Source organism: Dysidea avara, chromosome 9 (genome assembly GCF_963678975.1).
Source record: "Dysidea avara chromosome 9, odDysAvar1.4, whole genome shotgun sequence".
NCBI classification, from domain to species: domain Eukaryota; kingdom Metazoa; phylum Porifera; class Demospongiae; order Dictyoceratida; family Dysideidae; genus Dysidea; species Dysidea avara.
In genome coordinates this window covers 28013839-28029192 of record NC_089280.1, presented here as the reverse complement: position 1 = coordinate 28029192, position 15354 = coordinate 28013839, and the positions used below count along the sequence as shown (strand labels likewise).

General features: G+C 38.4%; 1 protein-coding gene and 1 pseudogene across 2 annotated transcripts; one reads left to right on the top strand and one right to left on the bottom strand.

Moving 5' to 3' along the window:
• Nucleotides 1-8189: 8189 nt before the first annotated feature.
• LOC136266567 (uncharacterized) lies at nucleotides 8190-11513 on the top strand. Of its 2 annotated transcripts, none has more exons than XM_066061568.1 (16): nucleotides 8190-8262; nucleotides 8360-8732; nucleotides 8781-9007; nucleotides 9069-9156; nucleotides 9281-9391; nucleotides 9454-9615; nucleotides 9667-9815; nucleotides 9873-9968; nucleotides 10097-10213; nucleotides 10267-10392; nucleotides 10492-10560; nucleotides 10613-10698; nucleotides 10785-10911; nucleotides 10960-11068; nucleotides 11145-11218; nucleotides 11268-11513. In XM_066061568.1, exons 1-16 carry the CDS (start codon nucleotides 8209-8211, stop codon nucleotides 11400-11402), a joined length of 2103 nt encoding a protein of 700 aa, XP_065917640.1. In that variant the 5' UTR covers nucleotides 8190-8208; the 3' UTR covers nucleotides 11403-11513. The 2 variants fall into 2 exon arrangements, with proteins under 2 accessions (XP_065917640.1, XP_065917639.1); XM_066061567.1 differs by having other exon boundaries at nucleotides 10091-10213.
• A 2137-nt stretch (nucleotides 11514-13650) lies between these two features.
• Nucleotides 13651-14767, bottom strand: LOC136267638 (long-chain fatty acid transport protein 1 pseudogene; annotated as a pseudogene).
• Nucleotides 14768-15354: the final 587 nt, after the last annotated feature.

The window sequence follows — 15354 nt, the reverse complement described above, 5'->3', positions numbered from 1 at the left end:
CATGCACCTTCAGAAATGACTTCATCATGTTCAACTTCCCTGGCCCACTCTGCGGTGACTCTTCCTCTGTGTACATGACATTCATCCCTATCTTGTAGGGTGTACGTGGGTCAGTATCTTCTACAACAATGTAGTCTCCAGCTGTCATGAAACTATCGAGATACTTTAGAACATTTATACTATTGTGATGAGCATCTTCCACAACTAGCCAAGGGTGAGGCAGCTGCTGCAACATGGATGGTGGGAAAACTTCTTCAATCTTTCCACTGTCTCCTTCAATAAAGGTGACATTTTTATGATTTATTTTCTTTATTTCCTCACTGATCAATCCGGGATCAATGTCCAACGTGTACACATGACAGTCGTAATCCAATGCAGTGGCTGTGTCGGCGAACCACACCGCGCTAGCTCCGCTAAATGTTCCCAGCTCTATGACTGTTTGCGGCTTTACCAGGGAGAATAGCTGATGATAAATCACTACTTCTTGAGGATTTTTAAGGAGCATAGCTCCGCGGTAATTGGATATGTACTTCCCTTGACATATGTTATGAATAACCGAGATTGGGACGTCGCTTCGATCTTCCCTTTCAGCGATCGGCTGGTAACGCGTTGGACTCCTCAATAGTTGCTGAAGCTTCTCGTTTGCAGCTTCTAGATGTTTGCCAGTATCAGCTACCGGAATAGAAGAATAACGTCGTGTATCAGTGGTGCCAGCCGACCGGCGGAGTTTCCAACCAACTGGAGAGGAGATTGGCGTAGACGCGACGGTGGAATAATGAATTTTAAGTAAGCTTCGCAGCATAGCTAGTTACGTAGCTGCAGACGCAGTGATCAGTATAGAACCTACGTATCAGTTAGCTACCGCGGTACCAGCTATAGCTCTCAACACTATGATTCACCGAATTTCATAATGATATATAGCTGCGTGCATGCGCCGTAGCTACGTTTCCGCGTATTACGCACGTATAGCTAATATTACGCGCGAGAGAAACTATGTATAACTGTGAGCTATACTACTACTAGGCTAGTCGTGTGGTGTCTCCGCTCCGCACTCAACCAGTGTAGTAGAGCATTATGTTTCGCCTTTTGTTTCCAAAAATATGCAGCGCACAAACCATGAACAGCTTACTGTGCAAACTTGCTAGCGCGTCTAGCGGTGGAACCAGTTTCTATCGCCGATACTCTCGCTCGTCAGCTAGTTCGTCTTCGACGAAGAAAGAGTTTTTCGATGATGGCTATTACCTACTTATCCGAAAGGCAGGAGAAAAATTATCGAATGCTTTGGTTAGCCCTACCAGATTTCAGTCAATCGAAGAAAGAAAAGATCACAGTGACATTCCAGAATCGTTCGCATATTACGAATCGCTAGGAAAATATGTGACGAAGTATCGCGGAGCATTTATGTTCAAGAACTGCCTCGAATTGTCCATCTACTACCAACTATTCAGCCACTTGAAGCCTAAAGTGGTCATTGAGCTGGGAACATTCACTGGAGCCTCTGCAATGTGGTATGCCGATACTGCTAAGTCATTGGATATCGACTGCTCCATTTACTCCTTTGATGACCAGCACCATGCACTGAGCAATGGGATAAAGCAGAACAAGCCAGATGCAGTCAATTTCATTGAAGGAAATAGTGATGAGGTCCAACAGTACTTGACATCTTCCATGCTGCAGCAGCATCTACCACATCCTTGGCTGGTTATCAATAGCTTCCATATTAATGACGTGGTCACTGAACATCTGAGCCATTTCATGAAGACAGGTGACTATCTAGTAATAGAAGATACTAAGCTTGACATACCAATACTTGAAAGTCCATATGAAATTTACAATTCATTTAAAGAGTGTCGCACTTCAGGAAAATGCAGACTGGATGCACTGAAAAGCTTTCTGCAAACACCTGTTGGTAAAGAATTTAAAGTTGATTCTTTCTACACAGATTTTTATGGGTACAATTGCACTTGGAACTGGCACAGCTTCCTGAGGAGATGCTGAAAGTTTTAACTTCGCATTTAATTATGACCGTCAATCATGGTGTATCAATGTATCTGTGACAATTCATGTGTATAGCTACGTAATATGCATGCTGATTTAAACTGTATGCATGCACTATTGTAAGGAAATTGATATTCTAGTTGTATTTTAACATGTTTAAGCCTGCACAGTGTTTCTACTGCATGATCAGTGAGTAGTTCAAGCAAAAAGGGGTTGCCTGTATATACATGCGTGAGACATGCATGACAAATTAAATCCATGACTTAATTAAGCTGCACTGTACATGCATAATTCTGGGCTGTCTTAACCTTGATTTTGTGAGATACTGACTGGTATGTATATTCGAGCGTTTATCGGATGGTTGCAGGTTCGAGGCTGCCTAGGTCCAGTCATGGATTTTTTCTCCTTTCCCCACCTTTTCAAACACACTTTCTGTAACAACTTTCAACAGGCTGTAGGACCAGGTGTCCTACAGACCTTCAGCACTTGTACTGTAAAGCCTTAATAATAAAAAATACGATATATATATAAGTGATCACATTTGCGAAAAGGTACCTTTTACGCACAAAATTTGACCCAGTTTTTGAATTTTGAAACTTCATAACTTTTAATCATTACATGAAATTTTCTATGATTAAAGCTATACATTATAACTGGCTGTATTTTGATACAAAGAGCAACTTGATCAGTAAAAGTAGTCAACTGTTATAACATTTTTGTCTGTTAACATGTAAAATGTGCGCCTTTTTGCAAATCCGGTCACATATATACAGTTGTATGTCATGTTGCATGTGTTGATTTAAATTTGAAATGCTTAAAGTATGTCTGTTACATAGTTACTTCAGTTGTGCTTAACCCTCAAATTAAATTATATATTTTGGTTTCCTGTCATACATATATATAGTTGCAAACTTGAGAATATGTATTTCTATAAACTGCAATAAATTATTATAAAACTTACCCCTTCAGTGTATCCATTCACCTAGTTACTAATGCAATACAATGGAATGCCATCTACCTCAATAACATTTAAGAACACAACTAAACCGGCAGTGCATAGGGCTTTACACATTACTAATACTGTGATGTATATTCGTAAACACATCAATATAATTATTATGTGATTCTGAACAGCTGTCATTCTACATCTTGGGCTATATGGATTTTAATTTATAATGAAATCAATACGTAGGACAGCTGTGTCACACTAATTAACCATCTATTAGGATCAAATTACAGGTATACCACATCATAGTTAGTACTAATAGATGCATGATGAGGGTTCATATACTGCTTCACCATGAACATGTTGATTGTTTATATATATAGCAACACATTACTCACATGCACCATTAACTCTTGATCACAGGGACATAGCTATATCATTGTAACCATTCTTTATGATGAAGGTGTGTTTGGATACCACAGCTAGTGGGCTGGAATTAAAATGTGTTGTGTAGTAACATTCTCATTTCAATTCATAGTAGCTATTCCTAAGGTTTCAGCACAAGTTGCTAGCTATATATCTTGTTGGGCACCACCTTTGATTTGTTAATTCATTACATGCAGTGTAGCTATATAGCTAAGTCAGCAAATGAGAGCTGAAACATCACAAGAAAATTGTACTAATAAACATCATACACACATCACGATTTTTTTGCATTTTTACTGTCAAAGCCTGCTGTTTGGTTTTAGAGTAAATGACTGTTCTATTAGAGTGTATAGCTATCTTGATCTTTACAGGGATTTCATAGGATAGAAACATGTGGGGAAGGCCCAACAATTAACTTAACCACATACAGCTTATCTCACTTAGCAGATGTTCAGCATAATTGGATTATGTTCGATGAATGCAAATGATTATAAAAACCACAATCAACATTTCCATCCATGTAAAGTGCAATATTTAGAGCATTGTGAACTCCATTTGGGTTCTAAATTATTTGTCTAGTTTCTTCATGATTCTTTCACAGAATTAACTAATAAAACACATGGTAAGTGGTATTTTGGAAGTGCCTATTTGCCGTGTTCTGGCATCACCATAAAATTATTTATTTATTAGTACACACACACATGCATGACACACACAAGTACAAGTATGGCAATGCATATGGTGTACTAAAAGCCTGTAGGCTTGTAACTACAGCCAAAAATAGTAATTATAAAGTGAAGAAAAAGATAACATGATAAATTGTCTATACATAACAATGTGTAGTTAATAGAGAAATAATCAGTAACACACTGACTACAGGGACAGAGATAGTGCAATGGATTGAGGGGGTCAAAGTTATGAATGAAATGATCCCAGAAATGTGACTTAACTCTATTCCTGATAGTGTCAACAGACAGATTAATGTCGATTAATGGAAGGGAATTCCATAAGCAACAGATCATTATGAAATGAAAGTGTTGTTGCTTAGACCACTCCATATAAATTCTCTGTTCCCCGTCCTGGACTCGGGCATATTTGCATGTGAGTAGGCAGTCCATTTCTGTTATTCCATTATAACCAGAAAATAATGGAAAAATACAGTATAATGGAGTATTTAGGGATGACAGTAACCAGATGCAGGTGGTGGACAGGAAACAGGGAATTTATTTGGAGTGTCCTTGTTAGTGGTAGAAGGCCGATGATGCAATATGATGTAATTTGAAGCCTCCTGATCTGGCACTGGTAGAAAAGAAAATGAAATGATGAATATTGGTTGGATTTTTAATAGAAAAACATGATGTCTGAAAGCTCAAAGGTGTACATTAATGGGAGAAGCTCTAATTTGAGAAATCTAGTTTTATAGTTGAAAATGTAATCATTCAGAATATACTTTGTGGCTCGTCTCTGAAGATGTTCTAGGTTATTGATGTCTTTCACTAAATATGGATGCCAGATAGGGGAGCAGTACATGAGTTGAGACCTGATTAGAGATACATATAACTTAACTTTAGTCAGTGGTGGTATAGATGAACTGAAGGTTCTTCGTACAAGATCCAATGTCTTATAAGCTTTACTTAAAATAATAAATATCATGATGAGTTTTCCATTTAGGATTATCACTTAATGTAACTCCGAGATCTTTACGTGATTGTTTAGTAATGATTATGCTACCACTAATAGTATATGAAGTAAGAAACTTTCGGTCAAAAGATAAATGGCAACTTTTAGATGAGTTAAAATGTAAATTAGAAGATGTACTCCAGCTAAGAAGGTTATCAAGGTCATGTTGTAATGGTTGTTTGCCAGGAGGTGTCCTAATGTGCCTGAATTTACTGTCAGTAATGGAAATAGGTAGATCATTTATAAACATGATAAAGAGAAGTGGACAAAGGATACTACTGCCCTGGGGTATCCCAGATTCAACAGAAAAAAGATCGGAATGACAGTAATTAATAGAAACGAACTGGAATCTGGTACTAAGGTAGGATCGAAGCCAAAGCCACAAGCTACCTGAAATGCTAAAGTTATGAAGTTTGCACAGTAGATAAGAATGGGAAACTGAATCAAATGCCTTACTGATATCTAAGTAAATGGCATCAAATTGGTCATGAGAAGATGTAAAAATAAAGTAGCTGTTGAGTAGTGGACCAATTGTGCATAAATCTAAACTGAGCAGGATTGATGAAAGTCGAAATGTGATCAACCATTTTGTTCGTTCTAGAATTTTAGAAGTATTACTGAGTAGAGAAATTGCATGGGTAGTAATTCTTCACTGAGGTGGACTCAAGATTGGAACAATCTTTAGTTTCTAGGCAACTGAAGAGTTAAATTAATGAAAAATTAGGAATTTTAAGTTCGATAAGGGATCATAGAAAGAAGTAGGGAAACAAGGGAGGTCATCTACACCTGCAGATATACTAGTGAACATTTAATCTCTTTACCCATGACTGAATTAGGGATTAAATGTCCACTAGTATATCTACAGGTGTTGGCGACCTCCCTTGTTCCCCTACCTTTTTTCTATGGTCCTTAATCAACCTTAATATTCCTAAGTTTTCCTTTAACTTGTTTTTATCCATTCTTCCATGGAACATTCAGTCAAGGCTTATGCAGATGATGCGACATTGATATCAGATTCCCTAGAAGTACATGTATCTGTACATGTGTTGCTGCAAATTGATCAAAAAGCTGCAGATCTGGAACTGTCTTTTAAGCCTTCCAAATGTGTCTCCTATTTATTTGATGGCCACAGTCATTGGAAAGAAGGAATTCAACTGTCTGGAGGCTGAACTAAGTTGATCACTGAAGGTGGCACTACATTTTGGGGAAATCATTGGAGGTGTCCTTGAGTGCCACTAAAGCTGCTGCAGACAAGAAAATGATTAACTTACTGTCTCTGCTCTTATATCAGCTACAAACTTGCTGCCAATCCATAAGCTATGGCTATAGCTACAGAAACTGTATTGTTTTGCTATTACATTTTCATTTGTCTGTGGATGCCAAGTTCTGCTATTAGTAAGTTGGAGAATCTAGCCACCCACTACCTTAAGAAGAGGCTGGGACTTCCTAGATGTGCCACTCGGGCCATTCTCTACTACCCTGGTGTCTGCTGTCCAAGTATTTCAGTAGCGTTCAGAGAGGCTAAGCTAAGCCTCCTATCTTGCATCAGCACATCTGGAGACCCCGAACTCCAGCAGTTAATTGCAGGTTTATCTGGAGGATGCTTATACAGACCCAAGCATCTGATTATCAACTTTAATCTAAGGCTTGTTTGCAGTTGTCATCTTTTCCAATACCTCACCCTCTTTATCTGCTGTCAAAGAAGCTGCATGCTAGTGGCTGATGAACGCTCAAGGTATGATGATTATTTGGACACTCTGTCTGTTCAGTGTAAACCTGTGTGTTTGGAATCCTGCTGTAAAACTTGGAACAGACTTTTGTTGGGGTGTGTAACAAAATATTTGGTCCGGGTGCATAAACGGTCCGGCCGGACCAAATATGTTCGACATAAATGGTCCGGCCGGACCATCTATGACGACATAAATGGTCCTACCCGAACATAAATGGTCCGGGTTACCAAACTAAACTGCAACGACTATTTGCCACCGTACAGTCGACAAGAATAGCTATATACACCAAATATAGGTTAGCCTCATCTCTTTGAAGCGGTGCCTTCAAAGAAATCTCGCAAAATCTCTCAGCATGCTGACATAAACTAAATCCAATAGATATCTCAGTACTGCTTAGTTATAGCTCAAATAGCAGACAGAGTTGGAGTGTATAGACTGTATAACTGGTTGTTGCGGCCGTATCTTGTTGGTATAGGGAGTCTGGTAGTTAGCTTATACAGCATATCCGGCTAAGGAGCAAGATTCGATACGACGCAGTCGCGTGCCGGCGTTCAATTTACTGACTGAGGATCCGCGGCTATACTGCAGCTACAGCAGGACTATATACTAGCTCTAACGAACACGAAAGGCTCAGAGATCAAGTTTAGAGTGGATAATCTGCAACTTGAAGTGGCGCAAGTTGCTTGCTTCCAGTGATGGCTCATAATACTGATAAGGAGGATAACCATTTCGAGGACGAATTGGAAACTGACACACTAGAAGATGTTTATGTTTATGTGACAAGGAAGCAGTATAGAGAAGGCCTTACTCAAAATCAGAAGCGAATTGTAAGAAGAAAGGCAGCAAACTTTTGTGTGGTTGATGGAGAATTGGTGTTTAGAAAAAAACATAAAGGAAAGGATGAGGTGTGGCTATAGTGCACATACATGCATGTATATGTAGCCATATCATTTCTTAATTTGCATGTTCAGGTGCAACAAGTTCGATACATTAGAGAAAGAAAGGAACAGCTTAGGATTGTACAAGCTTGTCATGGAGATCAGACCTCTGGCCATCTTGGATACAGGAAGACACTGGCAAGAATTACTGAGAGGTTTATGTGGAAAGGGGTATCTAAGGATGCTAAAGAAATTGTAAGATGCACTCTGCATGAGCATGTAATACAAATGTGATGCCATATCTTGTACGGAATGCATAGGTGCAACGATGTGATATTTGCCAGCATGTGAACAGAAAGCTAGAAACTATTGCCCCTGCACTGAATCCTGTACCAGTCAAGGCTCCCTGGTATCATCTAGGCGTAGATTTTGTTGGCCCAATTGCATATCAGTCTCCAGCAGGTATGTATACAGTAAAAGCATGCAATGGCTCTGTAAAGATTAATGGTGAGATCTGTGGCAAACATATTATAACCAATTTGATAAACGAATGATGTCATTGCTCCAGATTGATCACAGATTAACAACTGCTTATCATCCGCAGGTATAATTTTCTTGCATTGGTGTCCGTAGCAATTATACAACTACATTGTTATTATATCATATACAGATTGTCGATTAAGTATATATATTTCCCTTAGGCCAATGGCTTGGTTGAACGATTTAACCAGACACTACAGAACATGATTGTGAAATTTATTGATCATAAGAAAGAGCAATGGGAAGACTTTTTGGATACATGTGTTTATAGCTATAATACCTCCAAACAAGAATCTACACAATACTCACCATTTGAACTCATGTTTGCACGAAAGCCAGTGCTACCGGTTGACATTAATACCGAAAAGAAAGATCCTGATGTATTGTTAACGGATTTTTGCAAAGCAGAAGATCCTTCTCTACTTAATGAGCTTCATCATGCTAAGCAAGCAACACTTAATGCTGCAAAGGCTAACATTCTGAAAGCACAACAAAGACAAAAAGAACAGTATGATAAGAGAAACTATAAGCCAGGTATGTAATATATATCTAAAGATACGCCAGTTCAATTTCTTTATGTAGGAGCTTATGCTGTAGGAGCCAAAATGCTTATTAGAGATAATAAAAGGAAGAAAAGGAAGGGAGGAAAACTGGATTACAGATGGCTTGGTCCTTATGAAATTGTAAAATCACTAGGAAAAGGTCTCTACAGTTTAAAAGGAGTTGAAAATCCTGAAAAGGTCATTGAAAGAGTGCATGGCACTCGTCTCAAGCCTTATATGTCTCCAATACAGCCAATACCTCCTAAAGTAAGTTAACTGAATATTTGACATTACTTCTACCTTGGTTACCTCTTCTGTTTATGTTTAGAGTCCAACTGCAGTAGATGCATCTACCAGTTCTGGTACATCATATTCCGATTCATCAAGCAAAAATCAAAAATTTAAGGATTGTGAAGGTATTTATTTATATAATACATTCAGTTAAGGATGTACACCCTGTCTTACTAATACTGTATGCATAATTGTGTGTATCTGCATAAATTATGTGTATAGATAAATTTATAAGTTATTTGTTTGTAGTAAACCGACTGCAAGATCAACAAATGGAATCTGACAGTACTGCAAGAAATTCTAATTCACCTGTGCCACTTCCTTCATTAAGCCAAGGAATAAGCAAGGAGCACTCTGATGGTATATGTGTATATTTATTGAATTATACTTCAAGGTGTGCACATCGTACTTATTTCATTTAGTTGTACAGGATAGCCAGGAAGTTAACAGTATAATTCAAGCTAGCACACCTCTTTGTATGGAAGAGTTTGTTCCTGAACTACTTCCAAGTGGCACTCGAATTTCACCAATTTGTGGGACTAAGAAAGGAGATACACAGCTTAGTGCTACACCTAAATCACCTGGTAGGTGTTTCAACAAATTTCTGTATTATTTTGATTCATCACAAATTACAGAGAATAGAATTGTAGATGCAATTTTTGATTCGCCTAAAGGAGTTACTAAATGTAAAAGATTACTGCAGTTTTCTAGTCCTGATAAGAATTGTCCTGATCTTGTGAAACCACAGAGGAAGCGCAAATTGCTGAAAGATGTTTTTAAAACTGTAAGTTTGGCATATTCATCTGCATAATGGTGCTGCTACATGTGGCACATTGTACAGAATGAGAGTGCTTGCAAGAAGGTAAAGAGTGATCCAGTGAAGGAGATTCATAAGAATGACTGTGAGATGGATACAGGATCCACTAATAATGCAGAGGTATAATAACAATGCTATACAGTAGTTATACAGCTATACATTATGCTACATGGAGCACATGTATAATGAATATATGTTATGTATGTATGCACAAAATATTATCATGTGTTTTATTCCTCAAGAAACAGCTTACTAAGATTTGGAATGGAAAACCATGTCATGTTGTTAAAGCAAGGATAGGTAGAAATGCAGTTCACCACGGAAGTTTCCACAGCCTAAAACCAAATCAAGATGTAAATGATGAGGTTCATTAATGTCTGACATGTATGTGCTTATTTAAATGTATTAAATTCCAAAGATAATCCATACATACCTTGAACTGTTATCAAATATCCAAGGAAATACTTTTGCCATGATTTCTCAGACACTATCTTGCATACTCAGCCATACCTCTGCTGGGAAGCATTCACACCTATTGTCTAAGGTACAGTTACAATGACGGTTAGTAACATTTTGCACACAATAACAAAGTAATTAAGCTATGTATAATTATTGCAATGAGAGTTGTTCCCTTGGTTGCTAGGAATCATTGAGCACGTATAAGTACATTGGAGGATGCTACAACCAAGGTAGTAACCATTGGATTCTCATTGTAAGTCTGCTCATCAGTAACATTGTCATCTGTTACGCTATTATGTTTTTAGGCTATGGACTTGGAGCAGAAAAGCTTTTATTATCTTGATCCCTATGGACCTTCACGGTCAAGCCGTGGTGCATTTGCTGCTGTAAAGTTAGTTAGTTACATGGCAAATAAGTTTTTTGGCATACATGTTACTTGAAAATGTGACTTCAATTGCTGAACACCTGTTTATACAGGAATTACTTCAAGAGAAGGGGTGAAATATTAGGAAAGGACCATTTAGACATCACTAAGTTTGAGTTGAAGCAGCTGAAGAGAAAGATTCAGTATGATACCTCCAACTGTGGTGTATACTGCATGAAGGTATAATCATACAATCATTATAAGTATAGCATTATAGTTTTTTGTTAGATGGCTGAGCAGCTGTTTTTATCAGGAAGCATTGAAGAAAATAGCCTGTGCAGAATGAATACTACACAAGCACGGATTGATATAGGTGTTGCATTGCTTTCATACTCAGGTACTTTAGTACATAATGACCTCTAGCTACAAACGAATGTGCCTGCATTATGGTATTTGATATACACATTCTATAGTTGATATGACCGAAAGGTGTATAATGTGTGGTGCAGGGGAACAAAGTATAAGTCATCCACAATATGTTGATTGGGTAAGACTAATACACAATAATATATGCACATTTTAATGTATTTTTACAGGTACGATGTGATAAATGTAAGCAATGGTCACACATCATCTGTACCAACCTGAAGCCTGAAGAGGCCAAGAATGTAAAAACTTTTTCATGCCACGAATGCTCCCAGGACATTCACCAGATTAATGACTTTGAATAATTGCAACCATGCCATGTATCTTTATAGCTACAGTGCTTTAGCATTATAATCTTATTTTAATAGCAAAATTCACCTGTGGAAAATTGTAACAGAATTAGCTACGTAGCAAGATATGAGTAACTATACCTAACATAGCTACAGTTAATTATTATTAGCTGTGCCAGAATATAGCTACACTGCATGTTAATTCGAAAATATGAACTTCATACACTGTAGATAACACCTGTGGCAACTTGTATGAATCTCATACATGTAGCTATGATTTGTATGATCTTCATGCAAGTTGGCACAGGAGTCATCCACTCGAATTAACAGTGTAATTATTCTAATCACGAATTGTTCTGGAATAGAAACTACAGTATAGTACACCATAGTTGTTTATGCTAGCAAAGAGACGTTCTACTATAGGGTCGGCTATATTATGCTCAGTCCAGGTACTGGTATTGATATAGCTTTCTTGTAGCAAAGCCACGGCATCAGGCATGCGTTTGTGGACGCTGTTACGGTGGCAGAGGGATCCCTGGTGGCACAGTGGCGGAATACTTGAGGTAGGGAGTGCCGTTATGGCCGGCTAATGAAAGACTGGAGGCGGACCATTAGTATGTTCAGGCCGGACCATTTTTGCACAGACATGTATGGTCCGGGGGGACCAGTTATGCATGCACAAATGGTCCGGCCGGACCATTTATGACAGCATAAATGGTCCGGCCGGACCGTTTTTGCCCGGACCATCGGTGCGTTGACAGGTGTCATCCTGGTCACCTTTCCTTTATCCTGCAAACTGCCTTCCCACACCAGTAAATCTGCAGCAATGGCATATTCAGTGTGATGTGAAGTGTTCTCTCTGTGGTTATACACGTCCCATCACAGCCCATGTTTTACCCTGTTGCTCTATCTTAAGGCCGTTTTACTTACAGACATGATCAAGCTTTGTGTTGCATATTTATGCTGATTTACCAGGAATGTATGCTAGTGCGTCTCCTCAGGCAACCATCCCTCCATCACTTATCACAACTCCTTACCATTCTGACATTGTGATTTGCAATGAATCTACTAATACATACAGTTCTGTTGTTCTATTGGAGTTGATGTGTCCTTTAGACTCCATCCAACATTTGGAATCTGCAAGAGATTAAAAGCAGACCAAGGAAGACTTACAGATTACGCATATCTGAACTGGAGAATAGGAACTCCCTGATACCATTGAAATAAGTGTTCTTGGACATTATCTACAATCATCCCTGTCCTCACTTATTGTTGTCATCTCAATATATTTACAATCCTTTGAAACCTCCATGGCCATTATAGATAGTCTGTTCTTTGAAACTAGTTAGCTGATAATTCTATTAACCACCCGCCCTCACTACCTGATCTTAATAAGGTGACAGGAGACAAGGAATCTTATTGATTGTCTAAGTCCTCAATGTCATGATCGAATATGGTTTTTGGCTGTAGTATGCATAATTATCCAAAATATTCAATTGAAAAAAGCCAATAGCTGCTAAATTATTAATTATTCTTTATCCTTAATCTTCAGTAACCAATTTTTAAAATTGTATTCCATTATCAATGTTCTATTCAGTAGAGTAGTTTGGACTGTTTTATTAGAATATCCATGCAATTTAAGATAGTCTGGTGTTCCTGCTGCAAGTCCACCAGCTAAATTCGAGCGTAAATCGGATGGCTGCAGGTTCGAGGCTACCTAGGTCCAGTCATGGATTTTTTCTCCTTTCTGCAACTTTTCAAACACACCTTATGTAGCTAATGTCTTTGTATTTAATGTCTTTGAGCAGGCTGTAGGACCAGGTGTCCTACAGACCTTCAGCACTTGTGCTGTAAAGCTTTAATAAAATAAATAAATAAATAAATCTTGGAAGAGGTTTCTGGAATCCACCTCTGCTAACCTAACATTTTGCACACAGTAAGGAAATTCGAACTATGCAATAGAAACTTTCCTGTGTATGCAGGAACATTATACCTGTAATCCCTGTCTCCTCAGTGTGATATGCACAACATACTACCATACAAGCAGCAGTATAGCATATTTACCACACTACAAGGCCCATACAGGATCATGGCATATCAATTCAGAAATCCTGGCCCCTAGCTAATGTACACGTGACATTTGTGAGCACACTAACAATCTATGACTGTAGCTACCACAAGGAAGCAGGTGAGTTCAGGTGCCATCATTAAAAATTAAATAGCTAAAAAAGCAGTTGTGCGGCTTAGGCCTAACAGCTGCCAACTAAAATCTGTACTCCTTATCACAAATCTTCTTGTAGACTCCTTCAGTTAGAGGAATGTATGTCTTACTGGCTGGGTCCAGAAAGTAGAGAGGATCACTAATATGTTTGATGTCAAATAGCTCTTCTCTCAGATGTCGCTTGATAATCTTCTCAGTTGCTGTATACCCCAGCTTCTCCACAACACGTACAAACAATGGAATGGCATAAGTTGGTAATCGTTGTTGTAGTTCCCTTGATAACTCATCCATATCAATGCCATCTTGTTGTACAATGGCTATCATACCAGCATGACCCTCTGCCCCAGGTACCTCAACACCATAACAAGCCACTTGGAGATTCTTGTACACTTTAGCAGTGGTGTTCTCTACTTCTGTTGTTGACATGTTCTCACCACACCAGCGGAACGTACCTCCAGTCCTGTCAGTAAAATAAACATATCCTAAGTCATCCATTTTCACGATATCACCAGAACGGAAAAGTGGACCCTCTGGTGAACACATGTATTAACACTTTAATTTGTGTCTGATTTGAGAGTCCTTTGTAACCAGTGTATTCTCTAAGGAGATCATTTTGTATAATATTCCCAATAAGCTCTCCTGGATCATTGTAATCAACTACTTCACAAAAACCTGATGAATTTCTTATTGGTTCATTAGTATCTAGATCAATACGTACAATCTTTAAAGGATAGGCTGCTGGGACTAACACAGAGAGAAATCCAACAGATCCAACTTTACCAGTGATGTTTCCTAAACCGCAATTGCCTTCTGTAACACCATAGAATTCACCGATTTGTGTAATTTGAAAGCGTTCCTTAAACTCTTCCCAAATGTGTGTACGTAGTCCATTGCCATAGGCTAGTCTGACACTGTGTTGCTTGTCAACTGGTTTAACAGTGTGTGTGTGTGTGTGTGTAACGTAGTGTAGTGTGTGTGTGTGTGTGCGTGTGTGTATGTGTGCACCTTGTGTGTGGATGTGTGTATATAGTGTATGTGTGACTTCAGTAGTGCTTAAACAAATGCTAGAATTTACAATTTGATTGTCTGAATGAAAAAATGTAAATAATTCAATTGTTTCTAATAACTAAAACGCACAGTTAAACTTTTCAATACACATGGTATTCACACATGTGAGCTATTTCTTTACAACCAAGCTCTTTTTAATAACACAACCAACTTACTCGCTATCTTATATTGTTAGACAATGCCAGGGGAGTACTGAGCTAGTTATTCAGCACATTTAAATGTTGCGAGTAGCATTCACATGATCATGTTTGCAATTCACGTGTGTGAATTGTTCATTTGCATTTTGCAAGCAACCTGAAATTGACTGTAACACCTACTAGTGCTAACTTTATACTATGCACGTAGCAAGGGAAAGCCCCCCAGCACCAGTTTAGCTATGACATTACATGTAGAGTAACTAGTCATTCTACAGACACCATCACATGGACATTGTTATATCACCTGGACCCAGCTACTAGCTGCAAATAAAGCTACACTACTTTAAAGTACTTAAATTACTTGTTTTTACATTAAAATTGTAGGAGCACAGTGCAGTCACTGTGGATTTGAGAGCTGTATGGAACAGTGATGCATATACCAGACAGGTCACAAGGAGGCTTTATCCTTTTAAAGTCGATCCATGCACATCGCACTATGTAGTTAGCCCCTGTAATAGGCAAGCAGTAATCAACCCTTTCC

Bases quoted from the DNA above. Each gene is read 5' to 3' on its own strand.
- LOC136266567 (XM_066061567.1), top strand. From the start codon at position 8,209: ATGATGTCATTGCTCCAGATTGATCACAGATTAACAACTGCTTATCAT. The intron at 9,008-9,068 runs GTAAGTTAACTG...GTTTATGTTTAG, and splicing joins TACAGCCAATACCTCCTAAA to AGTCCAACTGCAGTAGATGC. The intron at 9,969-10,090 runs GTATAATAACAA...TTATTCCTCAAG, and splicing joins GATCCACTAATAATGCAGAG to AAACAGCTTACTAAGATTTG.